This window comes from Pseudomassariella vexata (genome assembly GCF_002105095.1).
Source record: "Pseudomassariella vexata strain CBS 129021 chromosome Unknown BCR38scaffold_15, whole genome shotgun sequence".
Lineage (NCBI taxonomy): Eukaryota > Fungi > Ascomycota > Sordariomycetes > Amphisphaeriales > Pseudomassariaceae > Pseudomassariella > Pseudomassariella vexata.
Window position 1 is genome coordinate 13,713 of NW_024467970.1, and position 21,328 is coordinate 35,040.

The 21,328-nt window shown below is 50.7% G+C and overlaps 6 protein-coding genes across 6 annotated transcripts; 3 read left to right on the forward strand and 3 right to left on the reverse strand.

The window, feature by feature from the left end:
* Window positions 1-433: 433 nt before the first annotated feature.
* BCR38DRAFT_499304 (uncharacterized protein) lies at window positions 434-2,783 on the reverse strand (the record flags this gene model as incomplete). The annotated part of the gene is made up of 4 exons (XM_040864797.1): window positions 1,962-2,783; window positions 973-1,866; window positions 762-940; window positions 434-701 (listed from the first exon to the last, which is right to left on the reverse strand). The coding sequence occupies exons 1-4, from the start codon at window positions 2,367-2,369 to the stop codon at window positions 434-436; spliced, it is 1,749 nt and encodes a 582-aa protein (XP_040711514.1). The 5' UTR covers window positions 2,370-2,783.
* Window positions 2,784-5,059: 2,276 nt separating this feature from the next.
* Window positions 5,060-6,957, forward strand: BCR38DRAFT_446345 (RPAP1-like protein). Its single transcript, XM_040861084.1, has one exon. It carries the CDS (start codon window positions 5,409-5,411, stop codon window positions 6,738-6,740), a length of 1,332 nt encoding a protein of 443 aa, XP_040711515.1. The 5' UTR covers window positions 5,060-5,408; the 3' UTR covers window positions 6,741-6,957.
* Window positions 6,958-7,339: 382 nt separating this feature from the next.
* Window positions 7,340-8,589, reverse strand: BCR38DRAFT_460606 (Golgi phospho protein 3-domain-containing protein; the record flags this gene model as incomplete). Its single annotated transcript, XM_040862431.1, has 4 exons — window positions 7,340-7,429; window positions 7,497-7,948; window positions 8,017-8,263; window positions 8,329-8,589. The coding sequence occupies 4 exons, from the start codon at window positions 8,587-8,589 to the stop codon at window positions 7,340-7,342; spliced, it is 1,050 nt and encodes a 349-aa protein (XP_040711516.1).
* A 1,301-nt stretch (window positions 8,590-9,890) lies between these two features.
* BCR38DRAFT_413028 (uncharacterized protein) lies at window positions 9,891-10,397 on the forward strand (the record flags this gene model as incomplete). Its single annotated transcript, XM_040858777.1, has 1 exon — window positions 9,891-10,397. The coding sequence occupies one exon, from the start codon at window positions 9,891-9,893 to the stop codon at window positions 10,395-10,397; it is 507 nt and encodes a 168-aa protein (XP_040711517.1).
* A 935-nt stretch (window positions 10,398-11,332) lies between these two features.
* On the reverse strand, window positions 11,333-11,955 carry BCR38DRAFT_446348 (N-acetyltransferase GCN5). The gene has a single exon (XM_040861085.1). The coding sequence runs from the start codon at window positions 11,924-11,926 to the stop codon at window positions 11,504-11,506; it is 423 nt and encodes a 140-aa protein (XP_040711518.1). The 5' UTR covers window positions 11,927-11,955; the 3' UTR covers window positions 11,333-11,503.
* Window positions 11,956-15,791: 3,836 nt separating this feature from the next.
* Window positions 15,792-16,825, forward strand: BCR38DRAFT_468520 (aquaporin-like protein; the record flags this gene model as incomplete). Its single annotated transcript, XM_040862779.1, has 3 exons — window positions 15,792-16,028; window positions 16,091-16,394; window positions 16,448-16,825. 3 exons carry the CDS (start codon window positions 15,792-15,794, stop codon window positions 16,702-16,704), a joined length of 798 nt encoding a protein of 265 aa, XP_040711519.1. The 3' UTR covers window positions 16,705-16,825.
* Window positions 16,826-21,328: the final 4,503 nt, after the last annotated feature.

Below are 21,328 nucleotides of genomic sequence, written 5' to 3' on the forward strand. Positions count from 1 at the left end.
GCAAGAGTCTACAAATCGCTTATGTGAAGTTAAACTGTCCCATACCCAGCGTCTCTAGCTAAGACAAAGTCGAGAATGGAAGTGCTGGTATCAAGTCCATAAAACTCCGGTGACTCCAGATCTGTCGCGTCAACCCATCCAGCCATCTAGCATAGCTAGTGTTATTTCTTTAGATCAAACGCCGCCCAACGCTGTTCTGCACACGCATTTCTGCACACGCATCAACTTTGCCCAGACCATAGTCTGTTCTTCATAATACAACTGTCAAACAAAGTTGACGTTAATCAGACCGTATCATAGGACATGGCCTGTCTCCGAAAGGTCCACGTCAAGATTCGATGAGCTCTTCATGTTCCAGTTCCTCCCGAGCAAAGACCCTGGCGGGTAGATATCCCGTCCAGTGTATTAGTGTTCCCGTCTGTAGACACCGTTCTTACAAGCCAGCGAACTGAGGACTGCCAGGATGCAAAACATTGTAGTTGGCCGCCGCACCACTGGTCGACTTCAGGAATGCAGCTTCACGCTCAGCCTTCTCACGATCCATTTGGGCCTTGTCAGCCTTGGTCATACGAGGCTTCCTAACAACACCACCGCGGGAACCCGGACCGCCACCACGGCCTGTGCCTCGGGTCGATCCAGTACCTCGTCCGGATCCACGTCCACCACGGGAGCCTCGGCCGCGTCTTGGGACGCCATCGCCACTAGTTGAAGTTAGCAAATACGCATAGACAACCGATCGAGGTAAGAAATCATGGACATACCGTCCGGGTTCGGGCTTCTCGACCTCGGGAACCAGGGGACCCGAGTACACGAAGAAGCCATCACGACTGGCAGCAGCTTGCTCCTCCCACAACATCTCAGAGTCATCGACAAAGTCGTCCTCCTTGTCGTACTCATCTTCTTTGAAATGGCGCTTCTTCTTCTTGATCTTATCGCCAGGCTTGTCTGGGCCACTTGTTCCCCCATATCCACATTGCTGTCCTCGTTGTCGGACTCGTCCACGCTCATCTCATCTCCCTCGCGGCTGGAATCATTCTGCGCCAAGGCGGCTGAAGCTGCCGCGATACGTGCCTTCCGTGCCCGGTGCTCAGCCTGACGCGGGTGCAGAGCATCCCAGCCATATCGTTCCTCAGCCATGCGCATGAAGTTGACGTACTTGTTCGTCTCGCCATTGAGCGGAATGTTAAGGGTGATTGAGGGCACAGTTAGTTCCGAGCCCGGCTCTGCCTTGCCAAAGTCGAGAATCGATCGCTCAGCTCCGCCGGAAATAGGCGCGAGTGCCTCATTCTGTGCCCCCGCCCTGGGCGACGACGACGTGGTGCTGTGGTTCTTCGGAGGAGTGCGTTTGGAGCCAGCGCCAATTGTAGTGATGGAGTCGGGGCGGATCGAGATTTGCGCCCTGGTAGGCAACGAAGGCGTAGGGGTTGGCTTCTTCGTCTCCACGATCGCCGGCTTCGGCGGCGGGGCGAACTCCTTCCGGAAGGGATTCGGCGACGCTGGCATTGAGCTGGTTTCCTGATGCGGGGCAGGATGCGACGGCTGTCGATGCGTATTGCTCTGCGCAAAGGTTGTGTGAGAGGGGGCAGGGGAGATAATGTTCTGTACACTCGCAGGAGGATCGACAAGACTCGCGATAGAGGGCGATGCGCTGGCACGGTTGACGACATTGGTGGGTGCTCGGGGCGATGTCATGGGATTCGAGTAGCTGTGTGTCACCATAGTCTCGCGAACAGGATCGTAATTAGACCTGATAGGATCATAATTTGTTCCACTAGTTCGAGAAGGCGCGCTGGGTCGTGGTTGCGGTTCTGGGTCGGCGTTGAGAATACTCGGCATGCTCTGACGACTTGAGGCGGAAGTGGCCTTCTGCGTGATTGATTCCAGACGCCCCAACGTCGGGGGGTGGTACCCATATCAAACTTGGGTTGGGGCCGCGACACGGATGGGGCGCCGAGGCTGACGGACCGCGTGTTGGAGTCGCTCATTTCACCATCGGCAGACGATGCCAGCTTTCGCTTTCGGGGTGGTGCATTGGGGTCCCTGGGCTTGCGCGGCTTCCTAGCCTTGACGCTGTCGGCAGAAGATCCGTCAGGATTTGAGTTGCGCTTGAGCTTCGTGCCCGGTTTAGGACCAGGCTTCCTGCGCGGAACTCCATCCTTGGTCAAAACCGGCTGGCCCGACACGTCAAACCGGAAGTTCGAGTGGTCGACAACTATCTCGTCCAACTGGCGACCAGGTTTGTCTCCACCATTACTGCCGTAGCCTATGGGCGATGCGGGTGCCGAGAGACCAGAGGGGGGATCTGATAGATCTGGTGAGGAGCTGTATCGCTCTTGCATCGGAACATCCCCGGGTGCGGCCATGGTCATCCCCCAAGCCGGTCAGGTATTCGGTGCTTGTGTTGGGTGTAGTTTTGAGTGGGTATGTCGCAATTAATTGAGAGGACAAAAATCCAGCATGGGAACTTTAGCCAAGTGAAACTGAATAGGTCAATTCGCCTTCAATCGAATGTGGTGAATGGATTGGATTGGTTGTTCGCTGATGTTATTGTTGTCGCACGTTGAAGCGAATGGCGAACAAACAATTAACTGAATTGACTATTCGTTGCTTTTTCATCCAATGAACTGCCCAGTCGGGTTGTGATCGGAAATAGAATGGTCGAATTGGGCTATTGGGCGCAGTTTGGGGACTAGTCGCTGAAAATAACGTGACCTGCAGAGAGGATAGTGGGGCTGCAAGTCTGAATAACCTCAGGTCGCGAACATCGAGATGCGCAAGTGAGGCCGGCGGCGCTGTTGACCTCAAAAAGTGGTGCAGAACGTGTCGATAGACGTCCGCTTACGGCAGAAATCGATGCAGCGCAATATGCTCAACAAGATTCCGAAAGAAAACGAAAGCGATAGACGGTGCGATTGATGGATTTTGATGAATGAAGTATTCCTCGCTCTCTATTTTGGTTGACGTTGGCAGAGAAAAGCGGAAGAGAAAAGAGGAGAGACGGTCGAGGGGTGGGAATTGGGGATGGCTATGGTTTTTTTGGAAATGAGAATAATTCCTCGAACAAGGCGGCGAACGCGAGGGAAAAACGGGGCCCTGACAATTGTCGAGAGTTGCGTGGGAAATTTTATTATTAAAAACGAATTAAAGATCGGACTAGGCTGGGGGACGATCCAAGGGTAGAGGGTAGAGGGAGAGGCATCAGATCGCGAATGGGAAGACGAGCGAGGGTGTTCAGCTGCACCATGTTTGCGTGCCAGAGAGCCCACCGGAACGAGTGGGAGAGGACCATCACTGACACGTTTTGGCCTGAGTCGGCATGGGAGAGGGCCGACCTACCTTGGGCACCAGAAGGGAGAGAGGAAAACCCCAAGTTTGGCAATGACCCAAAAGAAGAAACGAGCATGCAACTCGCGAAAGTACGCAGCGTGTGTGTACCTCTAGCTCGGCAACATTGGATCATCAGACTTCCCACTTCTGACCTACCCGGGGCTGTATGACTAGGGTGAAAGCCGATACTATGGGGAGGGGGGAGGGGGAGGGGGGAATAGCATCCGGCACTGTACTAGGGGCTAGTTAGATTGACCCAGAATTCATGAAAACGCAGGCTCATGTGCGCCGCTGATAGGGTGCGGTTCGCGGCTGGTGGAATATTGAGGTACTTGCAGGACCGTGTCTGTCCTTGACAAAAGACCGTGGGGAAGGCCATTTTTGCATAGACACGCGCAGCGTCAGGTACATCGAGCTTGTCACTTTTCGATAAAAGTTGTGGAACCCATCCATGCTGACAGAAAATTTGCCCGTTTAACGCACGATAGCCGCGTGAACAGACAGGGATGTCTGGACCAGGGTGTAATTGTCCGACGAGTTGTCAGCGAATAGTCATATCCACCAAAGCATGCGGGTTGCAAAACACGGCTACTGATTGTTTATTGCGCAAATCTCATGACCGATCGTTGTCCTTTCGTAGCTACACTTCCAGATATTGCAATTTGTAATAGTCGGTTTGGAGTATTCGCATCCCGCTTTGAGGAAGTGAAGTATCCGCCGAATATCTATTCGTATATTGCTAGGGAACATTGATGCAAGGACTCGGCTCCAGGTCTAATGAGATTGACGTGTCCTTTCCAGTACGTGGTACGAAGTAATGCACGCTGTTAATTCATGATTTAACAGAGGTGTACAGTTACATTTCCTCCATGTGCAATAGGCTGCAATTATGTAATGCTTGTCTCTGCAGAAGCAAACTTTTTGGTCGCGGTATGTCCGATGACAATACGACGGGTGATCAGGCTTTCAAAGAGACACAAACAGCGTGATTAGAAGGAAAAAAAACCCTGTATTTGGAATCATATTTGGAAATAGTAGCATTGTTGGATCATAATTGTTTGGGGGATTAAGGTACGTACCGAATATGTGTTTCAGCCCAAATCTCCATCAAATTGAAACGGCTCCCGGATGCTGTGCTCATTGGCTGAACAAGCGTGACACCCGCGCTTCGCTTCAGCTGGAATACGCATGGATAATTTCGTGCCGAGGTGGATCGACGCTAATGTGCTCCCCTGATTTGGGCTAGCGATGGGACATCAGCCACAACTCTATTCTGAGGCTCCAATATTACGAAGAGTCGGTTTGGATTTGGGTGATAGTAAGGATTTCAGGCGTGCCGTTTTCGCGAATAGCTCTGCGAGAATATCATCCTCTCTTCTTTTCTTTCAGAAACGATTTGGAAGAGTCTATGTCTGATATGCATTGCAGCCGCGGCTCACTGACTGCATGTGCGTCATCTCTGGCTCCTGCATTGTATATGGTCTTGGCATGTCTACTGGAACTCAGGTCGGTGAGGTCGGTGTAACCCAGTTTGGAATCTAGGGCGTCGGAGTCTCCCCGATGTGATGAGTAAACCCAGGCTGCGTGCGATCCTGAATTCTCGTGTGGAAAACCCTAATTGCCCTCTGCCCAGATTTCCTCCCATTGCCTAGTAGTAGTAAGTATTCAGGCTAGTACTTGAGGTCACTGAGCCCCCAGTTGACGTTTGACTGGTTTCACCATCAGTGAGTTTCAGTCAGTTCAATTTGCCTGCTCAGTGCTCCGTATTCGCGCGTACGTTTAGTGAGGAGTTGCCTTGGCATTTGGTGGGTAACCTGGCAATTCCGACCTTTTGGCGATTGATGATGCAAGGGTCAGCTAATCGGGGCAACCCGCAGAATCGTCTTCGGCCCGTGCACGACTAGGATAGTCTTGCCGCCAAGCACTCTCTTTTGCATCATCATGGCTGCCAACCAATTTTAGTCGCCAAAGGTGTCAACGCTTCCAAAGGTCGAAATTTACTGTTGACTTCTTCATTTTTGCAGCCTTCCACACTCTCGGCGCGGACATTCTGATCCTCTCTTGAGACATACTACAGGCTTATGATCATGGAGCCGACACTTCTGATCTCCGACATCCAGGAGAAAGAGACAGCCTCGCCCAAAGCCCCCACCTTCCCCCAGTTCAAATCCTCATCAACAGGATTCCCGGAGCATAAGAAGCGATCGCGCCTGTCGGCATTCAAACAGAAGCGCCAATTAAGTACCGACTCCGAAAAGAAGCCTTCAGTTTTCACGACCGCATCTGCAGAGCCTTTGGATGGTAGCAGCAATGGAGTGCCAATAGCCAACCCCGCTGCGAGTGACGATCCTCTCATGGACGCGAAAAGCAGCATAGATCGCGAGAACAATGCCCGTCTAGCTACCATGACTGACGAGGAGATCGAGAAGGCGCGACTAGAGCTTTTCAATGGAATGGATTCGTCGCTATTAGAGATCTTGCTCAAGCGCGCGAATCTTGATGAGAAACATGGCAAATCACCGTTTGATGAACCCGAGTCTGCAACGGCGCAGCAAGACCCGCCACAAACACGAGTCGAAGACGCAGCTACCGAGACAAAACCAGCACCACGAAAGAGGGTGACGTTTGCAGAAGACAACACAGCACCTTCGCCCGCGGCTCAAGCAACGACGCAAGCAGCATTCGAGCAACGCCAGCACGAATCCGTCGTCGATGACGATACAGCACCATCAGTACCGCCCGAAGATCACATCATCGCCGAAGACGCGCACTCAAAACCCCACTGGCCGAAGCCTCCCCAAACCGCCGACCTCGACCCCTCCGACCCCGACTTCCTCTCTTCCCTCCACACCAAATACTTCCCCTCCCTCCCCGCCGACCCCTCGAAACTAGCCTGGATGTCGCCCGTGCCCACGCCTAATTCTCCCGCCGACTATGACAGCCCCTACCATCCCTCGCAGACCTCTCTCCCCGTCACAGCCCTTCGCTTCGACTTCCGCGGTGCGCTACTCCCTCCCAAGATATCACGAGCCATTCCCGTCACCAAAGGACTGCACCACCACGGCGAAGCACCCGAGGCAGCGGGTTACACCGTTGCGGAATTAGCGATGCTGGCGCGGAGCGCGGTGCCGGGGCAGAGGTGCATGGCATACCAAACGCTTGGGCGCATTATGTACCGGTTGGGGCGGGGCGAGTTTGGTGGGCCGGGCGATGTGATCTCGGATGGTGTATGGGGGCAAATGGTGGAGGGCAAGATCATGGAGAGCTTGTACGAGGAGGCGGGAATGGATTTGGATGGGGGCCTTGGGGACGGAAAGGGCAGGGGGCATAGGACTGCGCATGCGTTTGCAGTGGAGGCGATCTGGCTGTTTGAGAAGGGTGGCTTCAAGGAGCGGATTCGCAGGGGAAAGTGAGCCAGCCGTGGGGAATAAGAAAGTTGATAACCTCGGCAATGCCGCAATGCCGCAATGCCGATATGCTGTGGGTTAATTTGGGCGGGGGTCTACACAGTAATACGCGACATACCAGTGGCTGCCAAAAGCAGCAGACGCGGACAGGAGCATAGCATCTATATATCGCAGCACATCACTTGGCAGAAGACATGAAAGACGCGCCGATCCACATATGACAACGCCCAGAACCTGTATAAGTGGTCATGAACATCAGATATCCGCCTACATGACGTGAAAAAACAGGAAATCGTTCATTTCAGACTAATATAACAGGGCCGAAGAAATGTCATACACCTTGCCTGCCCGTGCTGCATCCATGTATGCTTTGAAGGGCATCCACCAGATTGGATGCCCTGGCCTGGGCTTCCTCCTCGTTTCTCCGTGGATAATTGGTCTTTAGGGTTGGCCACATCCCATGTGGCATTCACCCTTTTCTTGTCCTGGTCGCTGAGTGTGCTGGTCATTGGGTGTGGGATCGGTTGTGGTAGATTGGAATATGGTGTTGGTGAGCTCGGGCATCGGGACAGAGCCAAGCTGTGATGGTATCGGGACAGGAAGGCTCAGAGAAGCGAGTCGAGGCGGGTGAAGACGCTCAAGCAGGCAGCGACAACTTCGAGCTGCAGGTCCTTATCCTTGGCTTTGGCGACTTCCTGTGTTTTGGATGCAAGTCAGCGTTTGCCCTAGGCGTTTCGCGCACTGGTCATTGGTTTGACTTACCTCTGCAATGACCTGGGGCATATTAGCTCCAATGCCCTGAGAGCTGGCCTTCTTCCCAAACGGCCACTGGCTGTACTCGGCCAACAGCTCGTCCGTCTGGGTGAAGGCGCGCTCCCTCGCCTCGTGGCCAAGCGTGCTGAGCGCATTTTCGAGGACATTAGCCGCGTAGGCGGCGCAGACCATGGCGATGGTACGTGTGTAGCGGAACTCGAGATTCTCGGGTAGAAACTGCGAGGCTGGGAGCACAACGGTGCGTTGTGTCAGCACGTTTCTAACGCGCCGGCGGATTTCTTCCTTGGCGCCGCCGTCGGCGACCGGATGCGTGGCCATGTCGAACAGAAGGAAGTTGCGCTTCTCGGTGCGCAGGATACCCTTGTCGACCAGGCCCTTGCAGAGCCGCTCCCGTACTTGTTTGAGCTGGTAGCCAATCTTCATCAAGTTCCAAGTCTCGCCTGGTGGTAAACATCAGTATCAGCTCCGGCGATCTGGCCAGATGACACGTTGTCTTGGTAGCACTTACCGCTCATTAGATCAATCCACGAGCTAACGCTCATCTTCTCGCTCGCTTTCATCATTTTCAGCGCCTCGTCCAACAGTACCTCGCCGGTCAATGTGTCGTCGACGACCTCGATTACGCGGTCTGCTAATGGGAATCGTCGTCTGGAGGGATCTTTCTGCATGCTGATACGGCCGCGGAAGGCCAATTCGAGGACGATGCAACCACGGAGCGCATAGCTAATGTTGTCGTTCCAGAATGACAGATAGCCCTGACGCGATCAGCAGGTATTCGAGATCCAGAGGGTCAGTTCCCCGTATGAGATTGGTGCCGTACCTGTTTGTCCTTGATTCCCAACAATATCACCTCCTCCATTAAGGTGAGCTTGGGCTGTTTGTTCCGCTCGGCGGTCTCGTTAATGTCACGGGGATCAAAGGCGATCTTGTGGCCATTCTCGCCTGACTCGTAGCTTGTCTCGGGCCCGTTGTCGCGCACGTTAGAAGTCGAGGTATTTCGACTCATGCCGTTGCTGCCCTCGCCTTCCTGTGATGCTCCCCCACCGCCTCCTCCACGGCGTCTCGTCAGACCTGATGACATGATCAACGGTGGCTCGGTGCTCCGGTGTCGAAGCTGAGGTCGTCTTCAATGGGCGCAAGGTAGCCTTGGTCGTCGCGGCTGTAGGCACTTTAGTAATGAGGTGGCGAATTGAGCAATGAGGCTCCGCGGTCGGCTCGGGACACGACTGTCGACGCCGTAGCTAGTTCGAAATTGTTTGGTCGTTGATGATGATACGTCTCCGGGTCATCAATTGACACGGTGACTTTAAGTTTTCAGAACCAGGGCCGGGGTGGCAGACGGCTTGTTGATGCAAGATGGTCCAAATTCGAGTCTCCTTTCTTCAGCCTTGGCTGAAAGTGGGCCGGCAAGTCGTTTATTCCAGCCCAGAGTTGTGGAGCACTGGAGCTTCGCAGCCGCGACCTGAAATTCAAGGTTTGGGGCCCGTTAAAGTCTGCCCGATATCATAGGTGTCCGTAGCTCTTGATAGCAAACACTTTGCAGACCACGAGGGAGATGATCAAATCAAATGAAGGACCACAAAAGTCGGACTTTTTCGCGTGCGCTTTGTCGCCGACTCAATTGCTAATCAAAAATACAGTCACAGGGAAAAGATAGATCCAACAGGAGTCCAGGTGTCCTTTGTTAGTTTCAACCTTGGCGATTGACATAGGAACTGCAGGTCCTAGTTAGTACGGGCGGGGCAACTCAGCCACTTAAGGCTAGGAATCTAACGACCACGACCAATTATTTGTCACATTGATTTATCAGATTGTTGCTACAACATTGCCATTCTATTTTCAGTTGCGTGTCGTTCTTACACTGAGGGATCCAGTCGTTGTTTGCAGTGGCTGACTTGGCTTGATTTTGGCCATGACTCATTCCGCGTCGAGATTGGATGTTTTTTCGCTGGGCGATCCTGTTGGCCGAGCTATGTCTGTTCACCTTCGTCAATGACAAACCAACAGGGACTGTCCTACCAAACCAGCGTCATCGCAATGAAGTCCAGCTCCCTCGGCGAGTCTGCGAAAACCATCGTCTTGTGCAGACAGAAATAATTCCTTGGTCAATATTTCTTCAATTTCTAGCTCGACAATGCCGGGGTACCCGTCGTAGACTTTTCCGTTGTTGTTATACTATTGAATATACCCGTCGTAACAAAGCCGTCCACTTCCTTGTTCCTGTTGATCCACCTTGAGAGTTTACGGATATCAAGCCATGCAAAATGTCTCCGCGATACTTGGAGTGTCGGTGGATTCCTTGAGGCATCAGGCCGTTTCACACGAGTCCAGCCCAATGGTTCCCGGGACGACAAGAAACATAGCTACGCTTGGAAGTTAGCAATGGAGTCTATTCCTCTCGTTCAGAAGGATGACGAGGATAAGAAACAGAAGATAGATTTTCACCACCAGCTGGAGAGGACATTGTCGAAGGCAGAGAAGGGTGCAAAGATGGCCGAGGCCTACCGTTCTACCCTACAACCCCGGCGACTTCCAAATAGGAACTGGCCTCGGTCGTTGGGACAACGGTGTGCCAGTAGGGTCACTGCGACTATTAACGAATTCGGGAAGTTTGAGTGGACTTGCCATGCAATCAGCCTCAGGAAACAGATCTCTGAAGAGCGAACCAACAACGATGAAGTGTGTCTTTGGCCAACGGAGTATGGTTCTGATGGAGAATTTACCATCGGTAATTTTGATGAACCCAATTCGCTCATTTGGCCTTCTTTAGAAATACTCGATCTGAAAGCCAAGTCATCAGACTATGACAAGAAGAGTGTCTGCCTGGAAGACACAGAAACTAAAGCTCCTGGGAGTCTCGGTCCAGTTTTGCAATATGCGTTGAAATAAAGATTACACTTCACGTAGATTTCACGCAGATAGGAGATTCTGAAAGTGGGTGGTTTGAAGAAACCTAGCAAACTAATGAAAGTCTCAACTTCTATTCACAATCTGGTCACCAGCGTAACATAATGTCGTCATATGATGAATTTAGCCAGCCCCAGATGTCCAATGAGGTGAAACGTGACACCAGCCCTGAGATTTCCAGTTTGGTGAATTGTCTTCGATTGCCCTACGAGAGATCTTCATTCCTACACTAAAGCTATTTAGCTTCAAAAGCATTGACTCGACCTCTATCGCAGAGCCTGACATCCCTTATACAACTCAACCTCCCATGGAAAAAGCCAAGCTCAAGACAAATCAACACTCTCTTGAAACACCATGGCCAATCTCCCAGGTTCCCAAACTGTAAGATATTTCCCATCCATCTATACTTCTGTTCGACTAAGCCACTGCTGACGTCTCCCTCTAGAATCCGCCGCCTTACCCCCCAGGCCCTGCACCTCGCCGCCACAATACCCATTCTAATTACTACACGTTCTACCCAGATATCGACAGCGATGACGATGAAGATGAGGCCCTTGAGACAGGTTATGCAAACCAGCTCCCGCCATGGGCTTGCGACAGAACTATTGGAGTAATCGCGCAAATTGTGATAATGGTATTTATCATAACTATGTTGGTCCTTGTTATTAGGAATCTTGTACGAGGCAAGGCGTAAATGCAACCGGCAGAGCCCTGATGTACGTTTGTGGTAGCAGGTAGGAAGGAACTTGAACCAGCTCCAAAGGCTCTGTTTATGCCGATTCAAACCTCGAGTGGCATAACCGGTCAGGCCTCTAGGGAATGCAAAATGGGCGTGAACGATAAACCCAGCTTGAGACGCTCGGGCTTTTGCAGTTATGCAGTCATGGCGGCAGCATCTTGCTATCCGTCGATACGTAGGCGAGCTTCTGGGTGCACGTAATAGAGTTTGTCACCCACATGTCACACAGATAACCTCCCAAATGGTTGAGACTTCTGGAAGGACTGATCAATCCGGCCCTTCATCTACACTCGTGACAACTTATACCCCCGGTTACATACATCTACATATCGCCTCACCACCCAGCCCCTCACGGTAGTGTCCGACTCAACTTTAAATACGGCACACCGCCCTTATGAAAAACCTCGCCCTCAACCTCCATTCCAAACCGCAAATAAAACGGCAACGCGCTCGTCCTCGCATCACACCATATACTCGCTGTGCCCGTCTTCGCAGCCGCCGCAATTGTGTAATCCAGCAGCTTCGACCCGATCCCCTTCCCCTGCCAAGAAGTTGCCGTGGCAAATTTACGGAACCTCGCTTCGCCTGCATCGTCGATGAACATTGAGATGACGCTCACCAGCTCATCTTCTATGAAGGCGCCGAAGTGCTGCCCGTCTTCGTCCTCGGCCAGTTGCACGTAAGATATGGGTTTGTCTGGCCACAGGACCGCGTGACGGAGAGCGTGAGTGTCTGCCGGTAAAATGGGCCGTATAAAGGGTTGTTGTGACATTTTGACTTAAGGGGAACTTGTAGTACGCGTGAGTAAGTTAGTCCCATGAACAAAATTGAGCCAGTCCGCTCCGCGGTTCGGAGACTACAGCTAGGTCACGTGATACCCCTAAGCTGTTTGACGACTGATGCCTTATGTGTGTGTGGTCCGCCTCACTTCCAACTACCGAGAGTCAGACGTGGAAGTTAAAGTACCCCAAGTTAGTAGCATGTGTAAGTATAAATGTGACTTAACGATATACCGACGGCAACAACTCCATTACTTGGTGTCGCTTAATAAGAGATATAAGGCCTAAAGTCACTGATAAATATCTATAGAATAGAAATCTGTTTATCAAGTAAAGCTGTTACCTAGCTTACCTAGAAGCCATTCGGATTGTCAGCCTCGGGAGTTAGGACGAGACTAAGGCCATGTCGCAAAGTAGTCGCATATATTAAAGTCCTCGGTTTTCGTCGTATGTGGCCCGTATGCCTATAGTCATTGAGATTTCTTCACAATTTTGCCAGCTAACATGACCGTTATTCATTGTGAGTCAATTATTGACGGAAGCTATTGCATTGCTAGGCGTATAATGGCCTAAAGTGGATATATTCCATGGCTTGAAATAGCAGTGATCTCTCCGGATTTCTTGTTGCCCAGTTCCGGATAAGCTACGCGTATTTGGAACTAATCGAAAGAGCAAATTGATTTTTTCTATCGCCAGTCCAAGATCCGATAGGCTTTGTCGCCCCGTAGGATCTCACAGGGTCTGCGGCTGAAGGCAGAAGATTTGACCATGAATCAGCTTCCCACTGTGGCGAATTAGGCAGCAACAAGATAAGCGCCGTGATCCCACCCACATGACCAGGCAGTAAATGTTTATTGACCAGTGCACAAGGATAGTGCTCACCGACTATATGCAGATCTATTGTTTCAGTTTCGAGTCACTCCCATACTCCGAGTCCTAGGGAACTGATCGGCCATTTACTTGGGGAGCCCTGACTCATGGCTGATCAAAATTCTGGCTGACTATGCCCTCACCTAAGCGAAAGGTTTATAGCATATGCAATGGAAACTTGAAGTCTTGTGCCCACACGGTAGTGTCATCAGTCATGTGAATATTTGTTTAGTCTCTCAAACAAGAAGCCTCTGCAGTCCTGGGAGGTTGCTGATCCAGTGGTAAGAGTAGTAAAAGTGCGCTCCCAAAGATACTCGTTCCTCACAGGTGTTCTTGGTTTAGACGGGTCTTTGAAGACCATGACAGAGATGGCCGCATTCTGGTAAATATCGTATGGGAAAGACTTTTTGTTGACTCGCACTTCGTGTTGCTGTCGTGATCATACTTTTCTGTTGGTTTAGGATCTGGAAGGGTCCATTGAGTTCGTTCAATTCAAGTCATCTCATATTGAGAGTTCGGCTACCGCACGGCTAGCCGCCCGAGACAGACTGCGTAGCGACTAGTTCATTGGCAGGCAATAGCTTCGACATCTAATTCATACTATGTTAGATACCTCCAAACCCCCGATTTTGTCGTACCATTTACCATTGTTTACCGCTGAGACTGATTGGCCAAGATGATATCGAGGTGTATGAGTTTTCTCCTCCGAGAGGTCGGTCTATTCCAGTAGAGCAGCCCTACAACAACTGATCTCTTTGTAAATCTTAAGATTGCGCTTTGACTCGGGTAAGAAACGAAGCCGAGTGCGTATAGATGATCATCCTTTTGCCATAGACTCGGCGAAATGCAATATCATACCAGGGTTGTCTTGATTTGGAACGCAGTACAGGTTCTGGATGTGGAAAGCTGAAAAGGCAAATAAGGGGTGCGGGGGAAAGTGTAAAAGGAGGAATAGGGTTTAAAGTCAGTAAGCCTACCATAGTAGGCGCAATGCTTCTACTTGCTCGACGGGTTTGGTAGGGGTTCCCTGACGCATCGGATTGCCCTGAGATAGGCATTCCATGTGACCCACAACTACGGTTGCGAAAATATGATGGTGGGACCGTAAGGAATTGAAAGGGTTCAGCTAGACGGGCGAGTCCGGTATTGCCTTACAGACTTATGTGAGAGCCCAGATGATCGCACCACCATCTGTGTTCGGATCTTCAGTGAGCGGGGACGCAGTGGTCATCGGATCGACATAGAGAGAAGCATATTTCCTGTGGGGAATTTTATTAGTACCTTGTCCCCATGTCTCTATCAGAGCCTCCATTATAGACATATCGTTCCACGAATTTCCCGTCTGAAACGGCAATCACGAATCCACGAACTTATTCCGGATTGACAACAGTTCTAGACCGCTGGCCAACGTAATAAATGGCCACCCCTTATAAATAACGAGGCAGAAAATCTGATCTTCCGACGATTCGTAGAGAGCGCATGCAATGTCAGAAAAGTTGCACAGTTCATCTCAATATCTCAGTAAGCTGTCTGCTTACTGTTCTGCTCTAGCCGCTCTGATCCGAAATGCAAAGTAGGCTACAACGGCGAAGTTGACTTTCACATGTAGACAATACCAGCCGGTTCAACTCGGCGAAGAAAATTGCTTGTTCGAGACAATACTAAGTTTCTTTCATCGTACGTTTTGGGCTCACTGTGCAATAGGAAAGCTTCACAGCATCGTGACATTATGACGTCTCTCAGGTTAATGCAACCCGCTAAAATTATCACGGGTTGACGTATTGGGCATTAATGACAAGCAGCGATAGCAATGCCACAAGGGGGAGTCTCGGGGTCCTCCCAGATCAGCGGGCAGAAAGTCGGCGATAAATGGGTGCGTGGTATAGTTAAGACCTTGTTGATCTCGATGAACTATGATGTGACTGCTCAAGAATGGAACAGGGGATTCTGTTGCTGTGTGTGGTTTGATTACCATGATCACTCATTTCCATTGGTCCCAGGAAAGGCCAAGGAAGTCAAAGAGGAGTGGGACCTAACTAATGCACTGGGTTACAATTGTGCTATGCTGGCGGTAGGGCATTTCTATAATGTTACCGGATTGGGCAGAAGTTGCATGAACGAGATCCAGTTTTCTGGATATAGTTGACACAAAGCAGACGACGACCACTCGCAACCGCACCCGCGCAACATCAAGGCTCAGCTCAACTCTACAGTCAAAGTGTCCTGTAGGAGCACGGAATAGTATCACATCATTACGCTGGCGGCAGTTTCCGAATGGGGGATCAGACGGGCAGACGTGAAACAGTCCTCTGATGTCATTCTTTGGTTTGTCCGGCATATACCTCGCAAAAGGCTGGACGTTTTTCTGCCATCGGAGACGTCACGACGTGGAGAAGATTTGACAGCTCCGTCATAGTCTATCCACTCTCACAAAGATAAGGCCATAGGATCCATAACATATTTATCGTAAACGGGTTGAAGGCGGAAGGCGGTCGGCTGCGCCGCTGGGTGTCCCGAGGAGCCCGATCATGTCGCTAGCCGCAGCAGCCATTACATGAATCGTACCGTCAAATAAATTTGCGTTCGTCTCATTGACACTTGGCTCGGCTAGTGTAGCAATGTCCGTTCCATTCCGTTTGGACAAAAAGGAACATGGGACAAGAATAGTAGTTGGTACTTGGAAACTCTAAAACGGAGAGAAAACGTTATAAGCTGCATCTATCCCACCGAACTGGTCGAAGAAAGATGATGAGCACATGGAGAAGATCTATCCCTTTTTACTCATTTCATTGGGAGACTTCCATTAGTACAGACGCCAAGTTCGAACGCATGAACAGCGACAGCACTTACACGATCGACATGTCTCAACAACATCAACAACCTCAACGACCCGCCCGGCCCGACAGCGCGGTCTTGCCGCCGTCGTTCCCGGCAGCCGATGACACAGAGTACCACACAGGACTGCCGCAACGACTGTCCCGACGACATATGAGCCCGGCCACCGCTCACATGGTTTCATGGAGTGGGGAGTTCGTGGGGACGTTCATGTTTCTTTTCATCGGCTATGGCTGCAATATCGTCGGCGCGAACCAAGCATCTGAGAATGCCGTGAATGGATTTACGAGCAGCGAGACGATCCTCTTCATTGGTACGGGGTATGCCGTGTCTTTGGCAGTGAACGTGTGGGTGGCGATGCGGATCAGTGGTAGTCAACTTAACCCAGCTGTATGTTATTCTACCAGCTCCCAGTCCTCTGATATACCAGAGCTGACATGCGAACCTCATAGGTTACCTGGGGCCAATTTCTAGCCGGTAATCTCGAGCCTCTAAGGGGTGCTATCAATGTCTCAGCACAACTGTTGGCCAGTGTTTGCGCTGGTTTACTTGCCGAAGTCATATACCCTGGCAGCATTGGAAAAGCCAACACGACCCTGGGAACTAGGGCTACAACCGTGCAGGGATTGTTCATGGAGTTGTTCTTCACGGCACAACTGATGCTGATTGTACTCTTTGTCGGATCTGAGAAATCTAAGGACAGCATCATTATCCCCATAAGTGTGGGATTGGCAGTGTTTGCTGGCCAACTTGCTGGTAAGTCGTGATACCTAATCACTAGGAGTACCGAGTACTAACATGAGTGCTAGGCGTTGGCTTCACTGGCGCATCGCTCAATCCGGCACGAAGTTTCGGATGTGCTGTGGCCAGTCAATCCTTCCCCCAGTATCATTGGATCTACTGGCTCGGTCCCGTCCTTGGAGCGAGCATTGCTGCCGCCTACTACCGGTTCACCAAGTATTTCAAGGACCAGGATGGCCCCTGGGAGCCCGCAGTGCCCATTGCCATCAACGGAGTCGAGATGGATATGTGGCATGATGGGAGGAAAGGTGTGTTCAACTTGTAACCCCACACTCATCCAGGGTGTGGGGAACGTTGAAGGCGGTAATGGAAAAGGCGTTATGGACGGGAGAATCCTGAGAGATACTTCAGAACTCGCAATTGCCAACGCTTATTGAGAATGTGAGATGGGTTAGGAATGATGCTGTAACGATCATGATGTGAACCTACGTTTCTCGTATTAAGATTACATGAGATAGACATAGGTACGTCCGCAGAATGTCAACTTGTGCAAAATGTAGTGATTAAATATTGGTTGAGCAAAGTGACATCCACAATCAAAGTACCATCCACGCATCGGGGGATCGAATTTTTCTAATTTCCCACATGGACACGACATAGAAGTATTCTCATCATCTCTCAAATTGTGAGCATTGGTACTAAATGCTGTGCGCTGTTGCACTTGTCCTGCGCAGCCGTATGCTATCAAACTCACAAGCCTTGTATGTTAGGGTCCCACGCGGAATACTGTATCTGTACTGTATTTCTAGTCACATAATTCCACTAAGTTAGTAGAAACCTTCCAGTTGATGAAAAAATCAGCGCGACTCAGGTACTCTCGTTATAAGTAAAAGCATAGGGGTTTGGGACAGGAAACATGTGGCTAGGCAAAGGGCGAGCCTTTGGGGCAAAACATTGGGGCAATTACATGAGATGAAATTGATGGATTTAGTAACTAGTAGAAATCAAAAGGACTAAGTTCAGGGTAGTTAATGGTTGACCCGACTTTTTGTTGTAATGTTTGATTCACGTCTGGCAATGAGTTTGTCCATAACACTATGTATCTTGTTCCTTCCTAACAAGAAATTCTAGGATTTGGCTTGCCTGTAAAACTGTATACCAAGGTAGAGCGTATCGTCCTGTTCTAGGCTCCTCTTTGGCCTAATCATTGTGTGCCCAGGCACAGCGCTGGGGCCAATTGCCCATAGGTAGCCCTTCCATAGCTGCAGCCTCTGGGACTTAGTCCTAACGTCATGATCACCAATACAACCATAGGACTTATTCTCTTGTGAGTTACTATAACTATCTTGTTCCGTGTATCCGCCTTAGTTAGTCGACCACAGAATCTATTGTAGACTAGCAATTCACTGCAACGGTAATCAATCTGAAACTCATGCCTCAGAACGAGACAAAAATTCCACAACTGATGAATAAATCTTTGTTTAGGTGAACAGGAGCTTCTCACCAACATCAACTACATCGAAATATCAAAATATTTGTGCTGGGGGACGGGAGAATTCTCGGTTTTCTCTTTCCCACCCTATCCAACTAGGTCATCACCAACCGCATCAAGATAAGCGCATGCCAATGCAACGTCTTCCCACTTGGGATCAAATCTCTCCGCGATGCTCCATGCGATTAGTATTGCGTTTCCCCTTTGACGAGGGAAATATGAAAGCAGCAATGAAGCATTCGGACTCATGCGTGCAACGCATGGCAAAGCAACGCCCCAAGCTTGCGGGTCAGCCTATGGGATGTGAAACCCGTGCGACGCCACACAACTGTAGATACTCGTGTTGCCACTTGCGCCAGCTCCACTTCGTGATGTCTTGTTAGACAAAAGCGGCCGGATGTGCCTTATTCTCTCCGGGTTTGGTATTTTGGTAGACGGCCGCGGAGCTAGGACCGTTCTTCGGGCGTTCTTGGAGGGAGGCGGCCTCGGGTTGCTTGCCCTTCTCAGGCGGCTCCTTCGCTAAATTTTCAGCCGCCTTCTCATCAGGCTTCCTGAATGGGCTTTCCATCGGAATTCTCGGGATTCTCCTCGGAATCCTCATCGGTATTCTGAGCTTCTCGGTAGGGTTCTCAGCAGCCGGATTCAGTAGGGATTGATCATACCCTGTTACACATAGTGCCATATCTACTTCAATGTATATAAGAATCAACTTGAAATTTCCATCTCCTTGACCGATCCAGTTGCAGGCAGAGGATCGATTCAGGTCCTGGGGATACGGTACGTCTTGTCAGAGAACAGAATGCCATAGGCACCAGTGGGTGTCAGGACACTGAACGCAGGACACCGGCGGGCCGCCGGAGGGGTGTTTCGGACAAAAGACTCCCGAATCATGATTACAATCTATGTGAAGCTTTGGGATGACGAGAGTCAAGATCCTTGGCATCGCCGACCCTGCTGTTATGCCGGGTCCAAGCGGCGGCCTAGCTATCTATATAAGGACCATCTCGAAGTAGGATAGGGAAGGAGTTGTCAGAGCCACAAGTGTCATCCGAGGCGGGCCGGCTTCCACCAGGTAGGAAGCCGTTTGTGGCGGCTAGAGAGCCGCTTGTGGCGAATGAGAGCCGTTGAAGCCGTTTGCAGCGGATAGGGAATCGCTTGGTTGCAGATAAGGAGCCGCTGTCCAAGATATTGGCCGAAGTCGGAGGAACACAGACATACGGAAGCAAACATCCAGAATCCAAGAGAGAACCTCGGCTGGCTATAAGTAAGGAGTCGAGACGGAGGAAGATAGAGAGGGCAGAGATCAATGCATCACCGTGGGCACCCCTACCTGAGACCGCCAGTGACCACCCGGTGCTACGTAGGAGGGACGCCCGTTACTCCCCATCACTCTGTACTATTGCCTTCGGCCTAGCCGTACCCTGACACGTCTATATAGAAAATAGTAAACTTGGCCCGTTCTCTGATCATGACGTTCATGTCGCGTCAAGACTTTACGCGATTCGTCGTGTCATTCATGCCTAGGCTACTCTCGTACACAAGTTTACGGCGGAGCTGCGCAAGAATCGGAAGTTAGTCATCGGCCACGGGCTGGAGCTGGGACCTAGGACCGATGGGGTCCTCTTCTGCACTTTTCTGGTAGAGAACGTGGGATGACGTTATGAATGTTGAGAGCGTTTTGAGTCTCAACTTGACATTCCCGTTCATCCAGAACGCCAATGCCAACTCTTTCCAGTCCTCATTGGCCGAGAGGACGTCGTAGCACTCTTGGAAAAGAAGCCGAGCCTGGAACAAGACCATAAATTACAAGTTGCTCGAGTGAGCACATTGTTGTAGGTGTGGCGCTTGCCCAGCACGAGACGGAGGGAATAGCCGGTCAGGGGCTTCATGGTGCTATTTTGTGGTCGAGTCGCAGTCGAATATCAATTCGTCCAGGAGTTACCCTCTTTTCTCCCGGTACACCAGAACTTTTATCTTGATGACAACCGGCATATCTTTCGCCGCATTCTTCGCGCCAACTCCGGTTATCATAGCTGGAATTCGCCATGTTCCCCCTCGGAAGCCTTTGATGGTGAGCTGGACGAGATGGAGAGGTGTAGTGACGCGTTGAGATCAAGAACAGAGACGGAAAGATGAAAGACATGGACACTGTGATCAACGGCAACGACGCGGAGGACTGGACAGCAGGAAGAAATTGGAGGCTGTTGAGGCTCAAGTCGTCTCAATAGCCATGTTTACCAGTCCTGATGTTCAATGCGTCTGTAGGGAAGGAGCTTGAAGGTTCAAAGACTAAATCAAGCTCATTTGTACGTGTTCAGGAAAACGCATTCTCTATTTGCAAATGCTGACTCCAACAGTTTCTCAGGTAATCTCTCGTCAATATATGGCCCTGAGCCATTCATGAGTGTCCGCAGGAACAGTGTTTACCAGTATTGATAGTGACGATGGCTTCGCCTTCAACTTCTTCGCCGACATTGTCCTGTATGTTTTCTCTATGTTTTCTCTGCATACTCTTCGATACTCAACTGTATAACGTGACTAATTGGAATCGTCTCCCTGCGGTCTTTTAGCTCTGTGTGGCAACCAGTTTGCAAAAAGGTTCATGAGCGAGGTGCTGCCATGGGTATCTTCACAGCCGTCAGCGGTGCGATTCGAGTCAGTGCCCCCAATGGGAGCAAGCCGTGATCGGTCAGTCCATGGAACCTGTGCGACGGTCGAACTAGAGTTTATTCCTTCAAATCCCCACGAGGATTGCGAATTGTAGAACGGGCTCGGATTTATGCGTACAATGGGCCAGCCTAGTATTGCCCGGAACATATATCTGCCCAGCAAGAAGGACGCCCCTCTACCGATCTCTATGCACTTGAGACGATATAAAAGCGGGCTTGATCAAGTTTACACGTGAGGAGCCATTGTATTAGCCAGGGCAGTGTCTTACATCACCACAGCCTATAAAGGACCAATGTCGTCTTGGATGAAATCGACTTTCGTGTGGCTACTATGACCGCTTCCGGCATTCAAGCTAACGAGATGGTCACGGAAAGGCCCACAGCGAAATGCAAAAAACTGGAAACTAATTCATCGAATAACAGAATCAGCCGGAGGAAACGCAATGGTAAGCAGCACTTCCTACCCTGGAGGTGGGAAGGTACGGCCAAGTACAGGGCTACAAAATCCCGCCTCAAACCAGAAGTAACCATCATAGAAGAAGAAGAAAAACATCTTTTTTTGGCCTTCGCATAAATCTCCCGGGTGGACAACCTCCTCGTACGAAGACAGATTTTTCCTAGACCCCAACGTCGCGCCTTTTATTCAGTAAAGCTCTCTGGTAACAGCCAGAAAGAAGGCGCGTTACTTTCAGCCGGACCTCTGTATGCTGTTGCGACTTGGACTGCTTCTTTGCCGGTCTGTTATATCATTTACACCCGATGCTGGCGGAGAGGGTTGGGCCACCAAG

Bases quoted from the DNA above. Each gene is read 5' to 3' on its own strand.
- BCR38DRAFT_446345 (XM_040861084.1), top strand. From the start codon at position 5,409: ATGATCATGGAGCCGACACTTCTGATCTCCGACATCCAGGAGAAAGAG.
- BCR38DRAFT_446348 (XM_040861085.1), bottom strand. From the start codon at position 11,926: ATGTCACAACAACCCTTTATACGGCCCATTTTACCGGCAGACACTCAC.